Source organism: Micropterus salmoides, unplaced genomic scaffold (assembly GCF_014851395.1).
Source record: "Micropterus salmoides isolate LMB-PRFRI ecotype aquatic unplaced genomic scaffold, ASM1485139v1 Ms_hic_scaffold_1, whole genome shotgun sequence".
Lineage (NCBI taxonomy): Eukaryota > Metazoa > Chordata > Actinopteri > Centrarchiformes > Centrarchidae > Micropterus > Micropterus salmoides.
The window spans coordinates 37,162,001-37,178,530 of record NW_024040040.1 but is presented as its reverse complement, the minus strand read 5'-3'; the positions used below and the strand labels follow the sequence as shown (position 1 = coordinate 37,178,530).

General features: G+C 40.2%; 1 protein-coding gene across 4 annotated transcripts; it reads left to right on the top strand.

Moving 5' to 3' along the window:
- Nucleotides 1-808: 808 nt before the first annotated feature.
- nup58 (nucleoporin 58) lies at nucleotides 809-15,992 on the top strand. 4 transcript variants are annotated; one of them, XM_038726026.1, is made up of 14 exons: nucleotides 809-1,230; nucleotides 1,917-2,080; nucleotides 2,209-2,241; nucleotides 2,330-2,608; nucleotides 2,994-3,162; nucleotides 3,746-3,811; nucleotides 4,022-4,196; nucleotides 4,695-4,774; nucleotides 4,969-5,087; nucleotides 6,862-6,944; nucleotides 7,123-7,324; nucleotides 12,887-12,970; nucleotides 13,753-13,851; nucleotides 14,306-15,992. In XM_038726026.1, exons 1-14 carry the CDS (start codon nucleotides 1,151-1,153, stop codon nucleotides 14,473-14,475), a joined length of 1,803 nt encoding a protein of 600 aa, XP_038581954.1. In that variant the 5' UTR covers nucleotides 809-1,150; the 3' UTR covers nucleotides 14,476-15,992. The 4 variants fall into 4 exon arrangements, with proteins under 4 accessions (XP_038581954.1, XP_038581955.1, XP_038581959.1 ...); XM_038726027.1 differs by lacking the exon at nucleotides 12,887-12,970 and having other exon boundaries at nucleotides 810-1,230; XM_038726031.1 differs by lacking the exons at nucleotides 12,887-12,970; nucleotides 13,753-13,851 and having other exon boundaries at nucleotides 810-1,230.
- The last annotated feature ends 538 nt before the right edge of the window (nucleotides 15,993-16,530 follow it).

The window sequence follows — 16,530 nt, the reverse complement described above, 5'->3', positions numbered from 1 at the left end:
ATTACTGTTATGTCTCAATCTATCAATCATTTATTTATTATTATTTGTCCCAAAAGGTTATGTCTCATATATAGGCCTATATTGTCTTTATCCTCAACAGTTTCTTCTTTTTATTATATTAGTCTGTCCACATATGTAGGGTTTAGGTCAGATCTGGGAGATTGTTTCATTGTTTTCCTTTCTTGCCATTCCTCTCCTCTCCTTGAATGTTCATTCAAGGCTGGGAGAGGATCTCTGTTCCCCAAAACATATTTGGACTGTCTAAATGATTATGCATCCATTTGCTGTGATCCAGACACTCAAAGCTGCCCTAGGCAGCAGGTCTCTAGACCAGCTGATGATTTTTTGAGTACTTCCTTGTTCTTTTGTCCTATCATAAATACTAAAAGACAATGATTGTAAGTTTTGTAGGTTTTTTGAAGTAAAATACACAGTAGCCTTGTGTAAAATTGTTATTAGTGTCATTATTATGATTTTAGTATTAGCAGTATGAATTCAGCTATAAATATGCAGTGTAAAACAAAACAAGAATCACGAATCAAATCACTGTATGGCTATAATACAAAAGATGCCAAGTGGCAAAAATGTACAGTAAGTGAAACAGCCTTGTGCAAATACAGTGTTTATTTACCTATGTGTCTACCATGTTTTCTATCAGCGTCAAATGGCTTCTTTCATTTTGAAAGCAAGGCCGGAATCATACTGTGTGGTCTTTTCTCATTTAACAGCGCTGAACCAAAGTTGGTACCGGACTGTACGTGATAATATCGATAGGGACGACGGGAAACGTAGTTTATAAAAAGATTACCCGAAATGCCATAGCACTCGGGACATACCAGGCGGGGAATAAGAAAAGTAGCATGCTGCGATATTTGGCAGCTTTAAAAAAATACACTAACAAAAGAACAGTTGGCAAAAACACAGCGGGCTACTGTTGAATAGTTCCGGGTGTATTTAGGAAAGGCGACATTTTTGTCCAAGTATGTTGTGAATTAAAGACAAGCCCGTGGATTTGGCCCTCACGCGGGCATCTTTCAAAGCTAAGTAGCGTGTTAGCTGTGATGTCGTTTACTCGCTGAGCATCTTCATGAGTAACTTAGCTGAAGTCTAGATTGCCAACTAGTGTTCAATGTGTGCCTCATAAGATAAAATGTCTGGCTTTAACTTTGGATCAGGGACCCTCGGTTCCGCCAACACTGGTGGGGGATTCACATTTGGGGCCGTAACCAGGTAAGTTAATGACAGAAGCCGACTTAGCTAACGTTAGCATTGCCTCAGTTAACCGGACGTTAGCAGGTAACAAAGCTTGCATGGTTGGTTCTGTGTTCATTTATTTATCATTGTACAGCACAGGGTTGTACAACGAAATGCAAGCTGTAGTTAGTCACTTAATGCTAACGTTACACTAAAAAAAAACTATTTGTGCAGAATATAACGTTAAGTTATTGTCAAATGTAACGTTACATGTGTTTGTGTAGAACTCTAAGATAATATTGAGTATAGCTGGTTGATATCAAGTTAGCGATCGTTATAGCCAGATTGTTAAAGAAACTCACTTATGTTCTGTCTGTTGTGTATTTGTTGCTTGTCTTGATAAGCAACTGCACGTTTGGCGCGACATTCTTATTAGCATAAGGAACTGTAAGGTATCTTTCACTTTGACTCAACAAGTGTAACTCTTGCAAACTGCAGGTTTGACCTGACAATCTGTGGTGTGTATGTAACAAGTAAAATGTCTAAGGTTAAGTAGTAGGAAGGGATTTCCTTTTAAAATTGACGTCTTTCTTTTGAGTAGTTGTTAGTTTGCATTAATGTGGCAGTGACAGGTTATTCCTTGCTTCACAATTTGCTTTTTGACTGGTATCATGGAAGTACTGTGATAATGTGACTGAAATTACTTCCTTTTGCCATTTTAGTGCACCTGCGGCCAATACTGGTGGTTTCTCTATTGGGACTGCCCTGGGTACAGCAGCCCCAACCCCTGCCTCCGCCGCCAGCGCCACCCCGTCTCTTGGCCTAGGAGGCAATCTCTTTGGTCAGAAACCTACTGGAGGATTCTCTTTCAACACACCTGCCTCAAGTAATAATGTCAAACAGATACAAAAACAAACACAGTGGCAAGCAGTGAAATAAATTCCTGTGTCAGTAAACCATCTACCTGCTGAAGCCGAACACCTTGTCTTATGGTATGTTTTTGTTCCCCTTTAGGTGCTGCTGCACCCACTGCAGGCCTTACATTAGGTATGTTTGTATTTCTGGGATATTTTTAAAATAAGATCTTGGAAAGTCAATGGAAACAGGTTATAACCTTGATTATACTTCCCCTCAGGTGCCCAAGCCACTACTGCTGCGTCCACCGGCTTCAGCTTGGCCTTCAACAAGCCCACCGCCTCAGCAACACCCTTCTCCCTCACCACCACTGCTACCACCTCCTCATCAGCCCCTGCAGGGACAGGCCTAACATTTGGCTCTGTCCTGACTTCCACAGCTCCACAGCAGCCTGCACCCATGGGCTTCACGCTCGGTCTTGGTGGCACAACAACCACCACAGCAGCCTCAACAGGCCCATCACTGGGCGGGGGTCTCTTCTCCAACACTATCTCTTCAGGTGAGATGCGTCCAGACATGATAACTGGCAAGAGCTGATTTTGGCACAGACACCGCGAATAAATTATACAACAATGGCAAAGCTTTATACCATTTCTACAAATGCAAGAATTGTAGACAAAGGCAAATTCAATATAAAGTATTAATTGGTGTATAGGTAAACTAATGATAACTAAGGTTTTTGTAGTGTTTGGTCAGTGGGTCAGCAAAGTAGTGGTGACTTTAACATAGTGCTGTGACTTCTGATTTTCAGAGAGGACATAAATATTTAAAATTGTAACTGCTGTTGTGGTTTTGACCATGACTCAACCGTCTTACCTGAGCACTGTTTGAGAAGTAATCGTCGCTCACAGTTTAATAACACACATCTTTACCTGCTGTTGCAGGTTTGGGTCAGACCACTCTTGGAGGAGGAGGTGGGCTAACATTGAGTTCTCTGTTAGCTACTTCCACAGCAGTATCAGCGGCTCCTGCCCCCAGTATTGGACTGGGTGGAGTTGACTTTAGCACTTCCTCTGAGAATAAGAGCGACACATCATCTGGAGTTAATGCACAGTAAGTCCTGCTCAATAACATAGACCGGGTTCTTTACTCAGTAGAAATGCTAGAACAACTGTCCAGGACTGTCTATACTGCACTGTTTTAAGTTAAGTTAAAAGTGTGTAAATAACTGTTTACTGAGAGGCATTTAGTGGTTTTCTTTTAATTTAAGGGACCATAGAATAGGAAAAACTGTATTTACCCTGGCATAATTAAATGAGAAGCTTTCAGTACATGGATCTGACATACCTTGAGCCTCAGTCATCATTGTTTCTTCCTTCATATGTAAATCTTGTGCGTGCAAAAGACCCCGGAAACAGGGGTGAATGCTAACAAGCACTAGGTTGGACGTAACACTGGGGCTCTTGAATATTTACACCCACAAAATGTACATAAACCAGCGCACGGTCTGGAAGTGGCCCCTAAAGAGGCGGGGGCTAAAATGGAACGCTCAGACAGAAGGTGAAAAGAGCTGCTGAAGCAGTGTATGAGTAAAACAATGTATGTTTTTAATATTAAAGCATGTAAACATTTTATAGTACAACAAGGCATGTTCAGTTTGTTGTAAAGATGAAAAACACTCTTTTCTCTCCCTCAGGGACAGTAAAGCTTTAAAAGATGAGAACCTGCCCCCAGTAATTTGTCAGGATGTCGAGAACTTCCAGTAAGTGGTGTTGTATGTGTGTGTGTATAGTCACAGAATTTGATCCAGTGACACTCACAAGCCTGGGCATGCTGCTTGGCAATGTAGAACTGTCTTATTTGTTTAAAGAAGCAAATGTTAATGTCTTTGATCAGTAGTGTTATTGTTCCAAAGCAGATGCGGCACATTTTTGTTCCAATGGTCTCTCTTCCTCCTTTATTTTTTCAATAGAAAATTTGTGAAAGACCAGAAACTGGTTCAGGAGGACATCAGCAGGATGTCATCTAAGGCCATTTCTAAAGTCCAAGATGACATCAAGAGCCTCAAACAGCTTCTGTCTGTAAGTGCCAGCGGTCTGCAGCGCCAAGCTCTGGCCATCGACAAGTTAAAGCTGGAGACAGCGCAGGTAAAAACAGTACATCTGCATACACATGCCCAAGTATGAGACGTTATGTTAACTCAAGTCTTTTTAGTCTTGGTGCATAAAAATACTTTGACTTAATCACACATCAGTTGTCAGTATATGGATACGTAACATTGAACACTTGACTTCCTTAAATCCAGTGAAGAAATTAACATGACAATTGGTGTTTTAAAGTGGACACGCATATTTCATGTGCGTACTATTAAATATTTTGAATCCCAAAGTATGTAAGATATAAGAAAATGCTCCAGTTCAATGCAAAGATGGACATAAGCTGTGTTTTCAAAGGCATAGCTACAGACCAATCTAGCTCTTTTAAATAGGATTTGAAATGAGAAGAACTTAATTGTCTGTAAAGTTGCAAACCGTATCTATTACTCACAACATGAAGTGAAAATGTGGAATGTGATCTCTAAGAAAAAGGTGGCATCCTGAAGTTATGTATTAAAAATAATCTTTTGACTTTCCTTTCTTTTTAAGGAGCTAAAAAATGCTGACATAGCACTGCGTACACAGAAGACTCCCCCTGGACTTCAACATGAGAACACTGCTCCATCAGAGTAAGTTAGCTACCGGATAGTAGTCCCGTTAAGTCCTATGAGACAATGGTAAATAATCGTCTTTTTAGTAGTGTCAGCTTCTTGGCCTGCAGTATTCTTAACTCACTAGTCTCTCAGTTGTTTTCTAAACATCAGCTTTTACCACTTCATGGATTCGACAAAGATGAAAATATATGTAATTTCTCTGTGTTTAGTTATTTCCATAGCCTGATAGAGCAGTTTGAGGTGCAGCTGCAGCAGTACCGGCAGCAGATAGAAGAGCTCGAGAACCACCTGACAACGCAGAGCAATGGCTCCCACATCACTCCTCAGGGTAAGAGGGCATCTGTCTGACTTTTATCACAATTCTGGAAAGCAGGTGAAATGTCTCGTCATTAATCAATGTACACTGCTCAAAAAAAAATGAAGGGAACACTAAACACATCCCATCTGAATGAATGAAATAATCTCATTCAGTACTCCTTTCTTTACATAGTTGAATGTGCTGACAACAAAATCACACAAAAATTATCAATGGAAATCAAATTTATGAACTCATGGAGGTCTGGATTTGGAGTCACACTCAAAATCAAAGTGGAAAACCGCACTACAGGCCGATCCAGCTTTGATGTAATGTCCTTTAAAACAATTCAAAATGAGGCTCAGTAGTGTGTGTGTAGCCTCCACGTGCCTGTAGACCTCCCTACAACGCCTGAGCATCCTCCTGATGAGGTGGCAGATGGTCTCCTGAGGGATCTCCTCCCAGACCTGGACTAAAGCATCCGCCAACTCCTGGACAGTCTGGTGGTCCATAGCATCAATGCCTTCCTCTTGCAGGAACTGCTGACACACTCCAGCCACATGAGGTCTAGCATTGTCTTGCATTAGGAGGAACCCAGGGCCAACCGCACCAGCATATGGTCTCACAAGGGGTCTGAGGATCTCATCTCGGTACCTAATGGCAGTCAGGCTACCTCTGGCGAGCACATGGAGGGCTATGTGGCCCCCCAAAGAAATGCCACCCACCACCAAACCGGTCATGCTGGAGGATGTTGCAGGCAGCAGAACGTTCTCCACGACGTCTCCAGACTCTGTCACGTCTGTCACATGTGCTCAGTGTGAACCTGCTTTCATCTGTGAAGAGCACAGGGCGCCAGTGGCGAATTTGCCAATCTTGGTGTTCTCTGGCAAATGCCAAATGTCCTGCATGGTGTTGGGCTGTAAGCACAACCCCCACCTGTGGACGTCGGACCCTCATACCACCCTCATGGAGTCTGTTTCTGACCATTTGAGCAGACACATGCACATTTGTGGCCCGCTGAAGGTCATTTTGCAGGGCTCTGGCAGTGCTCCTGCTGCTCCTTGCACAAATGCGGAGGCAGCGGTCCTGCTGCTGGGTTGTTGCCCTGCTACGGCCTCCTCCACGTCTCCTGATGTACTGGCCTGTCTCCTGGTAGCGCCTCCATGCTCTGGACACTAAGCTGACAGACACAGCAAACCTTCTTGCCACAGCTTGCATTGATGTGCCATCCTGGATGAGCTGCACTACCTGAGCCCCTTGTGTGGGTTGTAGACTCCATCTCATGCTATCACTAGAGTGAAAGCACCGCCAGCATTCAAAAGTGACCAAAACATCAGCCAGGGAGCATTAGAACTGAGAAGTGGTCTGTGGTCACCACCTGCAGAACCACTCCTTTATTGGGGGTGTCTTGCTAATTGCCTATAATTTCCACCTGTTGTCTATTCCATTTGCACAACAGCATGTGAAATTGATTGTCAATCAGTGTTGCTTCCTAAGTGGACAGTTTGATTTAACAGGAGTGTGATTGACTTACATTGTGTTGTTTAAGTGTTCCCTTTATTTTTTTGAGCAGTGTATTTAACATGACCATAATGTGAAAGTGGTTACACACAGTGACAAACGGCTAAAGCAAACCACAGATCTGTTTAGAACCAGGTTAAACACTGATCAAAAAAAAAAAAGAAAACATTTAAACGTTTTTTTCAGTGACTTTCTATTCCTTGCTCTTTCTCCCCACTTCATCCTTTCATAAATGCGCCATAAATGTGCCCAAAGGTGATGATGATTCTGTGTTTTTTGTTTCCAGACCTGACCATGGCCATGCAGAAGTTGTACCAGACATTTGTTGCGCAGGCTGCCCAGCTCCAGTCTGTCCATGAGAATGTCAAGGTCAGTTATTTTGAAATGTTGTTTTATAATATCTAGGACAGTGTGATAAGGCATTTATCAACTTGAAGTTGAATAGTATTGTGATCATGTTATTGTTTTGTTTTACAACATGTTAATTTATTTCTTTTTTTCTTCCTTTTTTCTTGTCTTTCCCTTTTGTTTATGCCTGATATCACAGATCTTGAAGCACCAGTACCTATCTTACCGCCGGGCCTTCCTGGAAGACTCCACGGACGTCTTTGAGTCCAAACGGGCATCCAACAGGAAGTGGCAGAGTACGGCGCGAGTCACGACCGGGCCTGCCCCGTTCTCCAGTGTGCCCAACGCTGCAGCGGTTGCCATGGCAGCCACATTGACCCAGCAACAGCAGCCAACTCCAGGTCTGACTGCCTACAAGTTTTAGAAAGCGATATTCCTCTCACCTTCAAATATAGGAGGGAGGGGAGAGGCAAATGTATTAAGAAGTTTGGGAGAGTGTTTTTTAAAATTAGACAATTGTCGGAGCGGACAGGTCAAAAGGGGACACAGAGGATGATTACAAATACTAAAAAACAAAAAAAAAGCTTCAGCTGGTGCCAAACTAATGTCTGTACTTTGTCTGTAGAAAGAATGGTTAAAGACAGCGGGAGAAAGGGAGAGATGACCTACAGGAAACCATTGTGCTGCCTTACCATCTTGTGACTGACTCTCAGTTCAAGGGTTAGACACATTTATTTAATGCGCCTTACAACACTAGAGTGAGGACATTTTATAGATTGCTCCCTTGGGAAATCTGGCGGTGTTGGTGCCATACACTTGAGAATGTTATACAAACACTTTAAGAAATACCAAGGACATAATAACCTACTTCCTCTATTTTCTCCCTGGGCCCGCTCTTAATAGAATGTTTGAGCAGGTATGTGAGGCTGACGTTTTACGAGACATTATATAATGGGAGAGAAAGTCCAGCTATCTCAATTTTCTTGAATCTTGAAGTAATTATTAGAGATTCATTTGAGTTTGAACTGTTTATTTTTGTTTGTTTTTTCTCAATGGATGCTTGGAATGAGCCAACTCTATGAAGGTTATTATGTATAATGGGGTCAGACGTGTTAGACACTTGCTGTGTGTTTTAGATATACTTAGCAAACCTAAACCTGAATGATTTGTCAGGATTGGGTGCATTTAAATAAACAATTAACATTATGTCTGGGTGATCAGTTGGTGTGTAAGCTATACATGTATTATAATGTAGCTCCTACTCTCTTCAGTCACCAAATTGGATCATCTCTGAAAATACAGAACTTTTTTTAAGAAGAGAATGCAGCTTCTCTTGTTCAGGGTCTTAGCAATACAATGCCCATTTTAGACCAAGGAATCATACTCTAAAAAATTAAACCAAATACATACATTTTTTATTTTAAAAAAGGCCTATTTATTGATCAAACAATGTAAAAGATGTTCGTTAAATGTTAAATACCATTATTTACATCTTCTGCCAGTAAAAACAACACTATTTATAAAGATTGTTCTTCACAGTATTAATATGCATCTTTTTATTATGCATACTGCCTACTCTGAGATTGGTGTCGGAGGTGTGGTGCCAAATTGACATTAGGAATTGGTATAACCCAAAAATATTTAAATAAGCCCCATACCACCAATGTTACAAAATGCAGTCGAGCAGGTCATATTGTTTCACTCACCTCAGCCATCCCACTAAATTCACTTTTAAACATTGTACAACTGAAATAACTATGTGAAGAGTTGTCTGTTATTGTTGTTGCTACATCTCTGAGATGTGAAGCCCATTTTCAGCCCTTTCTGGAGGCTTTGGTGTGGAGGCCACTTACTGGCATATCAGGTTGGATTACTTAACAAGGAACAAACTATAAACAAACTAAAGTATTATGTATATTAGCATGTATATTAGCATGTTTCTACTATCTATTTTTTTTTTTTTAAAGTAAAAGTGTCGTAAAGACTGACTTCACACGTTTGAATGCAACTTTTTAATTAGATTGGGTTGCAAAGGGCAGTATAGTTTTTCAAATTCTCACATGGCAAATTATAGAAACGACAGCTGAAGTCTGGTTTCACTTGCAGATTTTGGCTGCTTCTGTCAGATTTGCTTTTTTACCGGTAATCAGATCTGATAACCACCAGTTGTTACCCAGACAAAGAATGTGGCTTATTGTTTCCATATACTACTATATGAACATTCACATACCTTTTGATCACTTAGCAGGACATGGAGGAGCTATTCTGAAAAAGCATCTAGCCTATTTGAGTGTGCTAAGTAGGGATGGGAATATTTTACCTTTATCTATTTCTTAATGACAGTTTGCAGAAAACTTTCACAAACACTGTTGCCACAATAGATAAGATTCACTTGTGTGGTCGAAGCGCACACTACCTTGGTGCCTACTTGTTTTTGTGTTGCTTTCCATTTTTTAAATTTCATATAAAGCCAAATAAATTTCTGCTCATTTGTTTCTTGTAACCCTGTATGCCCTGGGTATGCTAGCTGTCTGAAAAGGCTGCATTATGCTGTAATTTATTTCTAACTCATAGCTTTGCATGTCTGTTAACGCCAGAGTTGTGCACTGGGTTACATAATGGCTTTTTTTAGTGATCATTTTTAGCATAATTCCCATCCCTAATGCCAGATAGTGGTTATTTTCTAGTATTTGACTCAGTCATTTCATAGACTAACCCTAATCAAAAGTGGATGTCTTGGTCTCTTCAGTATTTATTTACCTATTTATTTCTATTTAGTTTTTTTGTTTGTGTGTAACTTAGTCCATGATTGGAATGGCACAGTGGAGGGTGGCCGGCATCACAGCACATATAACACTAACCACGCAGCTGGGTGGCGCTTACTTCAGGCAGATTCCTGTTTGACCCACATACTTGTCGGTGTGGTCGTTGGTTGCGTCGGCCAAAAGCTTGTTCAGATTTGTGCCTCAATGGACATGAGGGTGAAACGTGCCAAAAGACTCAGGATTGAAAATATAAACTATTTAAGTATCTGAACTGTAAATTTAAACTTAGAAATTGTCTTTCCATTACTGCACTTGCTTGGTCTTGAAGTGGAAGCGAGGCTGGTAACCTTGTAAAATAGCCCCGTGACAAAATACTAAAATGCATTCGTTAGTTGGTTTGGTTGTATGAGGCCACACCACTGTTACTTGATTTAAAATATTTCACCTAAGGGCTACTGCCAGTGTAACAGGGCTGGATCATTTCACATTAAGTTCAGTTAACTGAAGATGTAGAGTAAAAGTGCTGTTCACAAGTTGTAATTTCAGGTATTTTATCCAACGTGGTGGTACTTTGTATGGACCTTTTGCCGAAACAAGTTTCTTTTGATTTTGTTGTTTGGAAATCTACTTTGACATTGGTTTTACTGACTCATTGATTGGGTCCAATTTGTTTGATAGTTCAGAGGAGGAGTTTGGTTTTTGCTGCTCACACTGGTCCTTCAGTTACCAGTAAAATAAATCGGTGCCAAATGAAGTAGACAGGTCAGTGTGATCAGGTTGCATGTCTGCGTGGGGTTTATTTCCCACCATTTTGTGATAAAAGGATACAGTGTTGCTTGGTGTAGATACTGGTGAGAGCTTAGCATCTTTGGCGCTCAGACAAGTTAGGACAAAAAATGAAAAGTGGTTTAATGTGTTGTGATATAAACTGGTTTTCAGTTCACGCTCCAGCACTTATCTGTATATTGCTGCTAGTTACAGTGGTGCTCGGTGAACCCAAACTAATCAATTTTTAAAAAAATTATTTTTTGTGATGGAGCCGCTACGTGTTAAGAAACTGCTGCTTTGGACATTCCAGTCCTCCGTTGAACAACTCTAAACTTATTTGTAGGATCGAGATACAGTGTTGGACTGAGCTGGATGTCTTTTAGCTGGATTCCCAATTTGTTCTGAATTTTGACTTTTACTAGTGTAGTTTAGTTTACACTTTAATATATTGTCTTCCACATCCCTACAGTCGCACTAATTATTCTGTCAAAGGTGTTTGGACCTTGAAGGTGATCTTGGATCTTTAGCTCCCGTATTCCTGTATGTTAGGTATCTTCTCTATCTGTCAGTAATATGTATGCAAATGCTGACTGCTGTATTCTCCTTGAATGCCATTACAACAGCAGGAGTGATCCCATTTACCTCCCCTCTTTTTTTTTTTTTTTTTTTTTTTTTTAAACGTGAAGGAATTTAAATGTGGTGATTTTTTTTTTAATGGTTGACATAGTACTAGCACCAAAATTTGCATACAGCGCTTAAGATGAGTTATTCTAAAAGTCAGTTATTCTGAATTGTGTATATGGTATCGTACTTTTTTGTGTGATGTTGAGCTTAAGCACATCAGTTCTCCACAACGGGCTAGATAAGTCAAAAATCAGAGTGTGGTCTTTTGACTAATTGGCTGTTACAGACTGTTTTGAATGTTCTTGTTCTCTCCATTTCCTTTGGCTATTTATCATATGCTTGCGTCATATGTTACGTTATTTTATGCTTTTTTGTAGTGGTGGCTTTCAGGAGGTACAGGTTGTGTTTTATTGGGGGGTTGGGGGTTCTTTGTGATCTCTGATATGGTAAACATTTGCTAATCTGATTTGTTTATCTAAAATCTAGACTAAAGAGTCTCTTACAATATGTTAACCAGTCACCTCCACTAAGTGAGACTTGATCAAACAAAGTTTTTCTAGCCTGTAACCATGTGTAGATTTATCCACGGTGCAGCTTTTTTTGTTAAACAAAACCCAACCACCATTAACCACCAAGAATTTGGCTGTTATTATGTCTAAGAATACACTGGTGAAAGGTGTTCAAACAAACGTGCAGCACCACGGTCATTCTATTCCTGATGAAAGGGTGACCTGAAACTTGAACACACTCACTTCAAGCAAACTATAACATATCACTGAGTTTTCTTTATTTTGACCAGTTTACACTGAGAGGCAGCCGTAGATGCCAAATTCACATTTCTTATCAAAATCTCGAGTGCTTTTACTTGTAGATGAATGTGTTTAAACGTATATAACCAATGCCTGTTCATACAGTATATTTAATATATAATATGGTGTGCCTTTTAAGCTATATACAATAATTGTGTGATGCATTTTTTTTTTATTTTTTTTTTTTAAGGGTATGCTAGTTCATTCACTCTCAGAAATCTTGAAAAATTTGGAAACTTGTCAAATGCAGTAGCAATTAGCAATTAACAATCAATTCTGTTCTAAACTGTTTGTGTTTTATGTAAGTGGAGTTGCATATTAAATTGACAATAAATCAATTTTTAAACAAACAAACGTTTGTCCTTGTTTCTTTTTGACTGGAGTTGTTATAACAATGCAGGCTAATTGGAAGCCATGCAAAATTTGAATACATAAAAGGAGGAAAAAAAGGACAAGTTTCTGAGTGAAAGAACTAGCAGCATTCTTTTCCACAGTTTGTCAGCAATTATAACTACTGCTGATTAGCTGGAATGTTGGTTTATAAATATTGTTGTAAAGGTTTAAAAGTACATATAATTGTGCACATCAGTTGTATTGTGATGGTGCAGTTATAAAGTAGTAATATATTTTAATGCACCATGTGAGGTTATAAAGAGAAGGTACATAGCTGCTACAATCTTTTGGCATTCCCACAAACAACCTCTATTAGATTTCTCTTATACCATCTGTTGCAGACTTAGAGGTGCATTTAAAAACTTAAACTATTCATATTTTTCCTTTTTAATCTTGATATTTAATCATATTTTAAAATTTGATTTTGTCAATGTGAAAATGAAGTAAATTTTATGTTACAGAAGTGCTAGTCATAAAATACATATATCCGTCCCATGGTGAATGTTCTTACCAGCTTTTTTTCTGTCAAAGAAGGTGAGGAACATAGTTTATCTCGCAACACATTCAGAGGAGTAAAGCTTTATGCTCTCTCTGTGTGCCTTAGGGACCCAGGCACCCTTGGGGGCAGGGTTTGGAAACCCCTTTGCCTCGGCAGTGGGCACTAGCTTGGGCTCTTCTACCCTTGGAGGTATCGCCTGTGCCTTTTTTTTTTTTTTTTTTTAAGTAAATATTCCCTTTTGTTTTGTCCTTCACTGTCCTTAACACAGTGTTAACATTTCCCTAATGCCTCCTAGCCTTTAATGCCAGGCAGCCTCAGTCTTTGTGTTCTCTTGTATGAAAGTAGTGGTAGGCAGTGTGTATGTGTCTGAGAGAGTGGTGCAATCAAAGCTTGGCAGTTTCGTTTTTGTTTCTGCTCTTCCTTGCGCAAGAGGTCAAGTGCGTTCACACCACAAGAAAACTGAGCAACCATTTGCCACAAGTCACTGTAACTTTTTTACATGTGACAAGTTGGATGATTTTATTTTCCTTAGTGAGGAGAAATCTGGCCCAGAACAAATTCACCAGCCTGTTAAACTAAAATAATGCCATACATGTTACTAAAACACTGGCAAATCCACTTGGCCACAACAGCCAGTTAAAAGTAACTTGCGGTGTGAGAACAAGTGGTCTGAACGCACACCAAAGTTGGCGTGTTCTCATGTAGTTGGTTGTGTTTTGGTAAAATATTTCTTGTTTTTCTCCCTTTGGCGTTTGCCTTGCCATGCAGTGTACTGTGAGTCCTGTTTTATTCCCCAGTCAGAAGTTAAGCTGTGCGTAGCTCTCTGTTGACTAGGTTGTGGCATTTATTTTCCATACATGTTTTGCTGATATCTGCCTGTGTGTGCTCTTGAGACACTGCTCCTTGCATTCATTCCTAGTGTAGGCTGTGTGCTTAGCCCAAACTGACTTCCATGTCACTCTCTCCCACAGGTTTTGGTGGTGGGCCAGGATTTGGTGGGGTGGGGACTGGGGGTTCTTCTTTTGCCTTCTCCTCCACCAGTAAGCCCACAGGAGGCAGTCTGAGTGCAGGTACAGACATACTGTATATAACCCCCATCACACCTGGCTCCAACTAGAAATGAGTAGGAGTCCGAGTAGGCTTATGTTTACAAGTTGTACTTCCTGAATTGTAATATTTCTCTGAGCATATGTCATCAGATGCAGTTGGACAAGCTGTTCTGAGCATCAAAGCAATGTGCAGATACTATATGATATATTTCTCTGGTTTTCTCTCTGCTGTAAGTAGGCTTTGACAACGTCATCCTTGTGTAGTCTAAGCAGCCATTGTGCTGCCAGTTTGGCCACAAATCATTTTAGGATATGGGGTTTTAACACCAGGTGGACAAAATCTGTTCACAACGTAGCAAATGCTGGAATCAGCCCTTTTATTTTTATCCTTTATTACTTCTGTTCTCTCTAACATTTCTTATATTTTTCTCTTTCTTTTATGTCCTTCTGTGTCCCCTGTCTCTTGCTTTTCTAGGTTTTGGTAGCAGCAGCAGCTCAGGCTTTAACTTCAGCAACCCTGGCATCAACCCCTCAGCTGGCCTGACATTTGGCGTGTCTAACCAGCCTACTGCAGGCTTCAGCACAGGAGGGCCCCTTCTCCAGCTCAAGAAACCCCCTGCTGGTAATAAAAGGGGCAAGAGATAGAACCACGGAAACACCGAACCCTGTGACTGACCAGCTTGGGGTTTGTAGCGGGTAAGGCCTGGTCTCCCAAAAGCATTTAAGTGGTCTAATAATCATTCAACTACAGAACGAAGAAAACATTTTGAGGAAAACATCGGGGACGGGATTGATCCCACAATAAAAGAGCAAAGCAGGATCACCCATTTATTTAAAATAAACATTGAGAAAATGAAACTTCCATTGACCAACAAGCATAATCTTTCAATCATACATTGGTCTGTATTGTCTTCTGTTCTACAGTGATTTGATTCCAAATTGCCAAGGTCTTAGTGTTACCTGCCAGTTGATACAGAAAGTTGCCCACGTCCACGTGTTCCTATGAGGTCTATTTAAACAATAAAATTACATTACTTATTATTAAAACTCACTAACTCTGAATCAATATAGTGGTGTGTACGCAAAGGTTAAAAATCTTTGACTATTTCTGAACAGGACTCTGTGTATTTGCATAGACTCAAAATGTTGCTTGTATCATCTGTAGCCCTACAATGCTTTTGGGATTGCCAGCCACGGACAGCTGGGTCAGTTACAAATCGTTCGGTTATCTGTAAGGAATTTCTTTCGTATGAATATTGTACAAGATCGATGTGTTTTTGCGCTTTGGGGCGGACGGTGCAGATGGTTCCATTGTGTTACACAAACTCTGTCAATTGCATAACTGCACTTGAACGCCTCTCAAAATATGACTGGGTCCAAGTCTCGTCCAGGGAAGGGAAAGGGAAAGAAGCTTATGGAGTAATAGTTGGTTGGGAACAGTGTAGTCCCTGCCTGGAGGTATCAGTGGGGGGTATTATCTGATCCAAGATAGTTTTATAGGCACAGGAGAGTGTCCAGGGTGGGTTTTTGGGGAAGCACAGTTTTATTTTTGTATGAAGTGGAAAAAGAGATGACATTCGGGAGGGGTAAAAGGGGACTAGCACCTTGGGATAGTCCATTAGTCCACATAACCTGTGTTGTTTTTGCTAGAGTCTATCCTTATCATTGTTTAATAATTACTTTTTAGACATTTGTTTGCCCCAGTGTCAGAACATGGGAGAGGAAACGCTATGCTGTTTGTATTACATGGCTCCTATTAAATGTTAAGTTAGTTGAATCTGAAAGGGATTTCACACGCAGGTTCTACCTACTCAACTCAATTTACACATGTGCTACAATAAATGTGCACTTGCCACTGCATACGACCTAACAGTGATAGTGTCAATGTGCATGTGTGCCTATTGCACAAGTATGAATTTGTCTCTCTGGTCTATCATAGTTGCTGACTTCTTTTGAGTGTCTGGTGTGCTTGGGGGGGAATTCTGCTTTTTTAAAATTGACCATGTCCATTTGGTTACCAAAAACTGGTAGATGTATTATTATTTTCTAATCACAGTCTGTGTAAACCTGTATTTTCAAGAAGCTGTTTAATAATAAAATTGTCACTATGATGTTTTGCCTGGCTATGGCATCACTTCAATAAATGTATGTGTTGACACAGATGGTGTTTGTCATTGTGTGTTTGTCCGAATGTGTGTTACCTGATTCGGGGCAGTTAACTAACTTTAATATGACAATGAAGACATGTTCATGGTTATACCAGTTTTCACCATGTTTATGCCAGGACAATAGACGACTATACCAACATTGTCATAGCCTGTATCCAGTGCATTTTCCTGGGCATTGCACAAGCAAGTAAAGTCTTTTAAATGTTTGTGGGTTACATTTCAAGAGGGCAATGGATGGAGAATTACATTCTCATTACATTCTCCACAAAGGTGTTAAATAATCTTTAATTTTATAGCCTTCTTTCTCTGCCAGACTTACCTGTTATGTTACTTTGTGATTGTTCAGTGTCTCAACCAGACCATGTGTCCTATTCCCTTTATGCATCAGAGCTTTTTAGAATTAATGTTTGGAAGAGTAATAAGTGGAAATTGTGTTAACAGATGTAATTTTATTCGTGAAACACTGTTGAACAGTAAAATGGTACACTCTCCTCAGCAGAAGGGGGCGGTAATGCACTTCACGGAGCGTTTT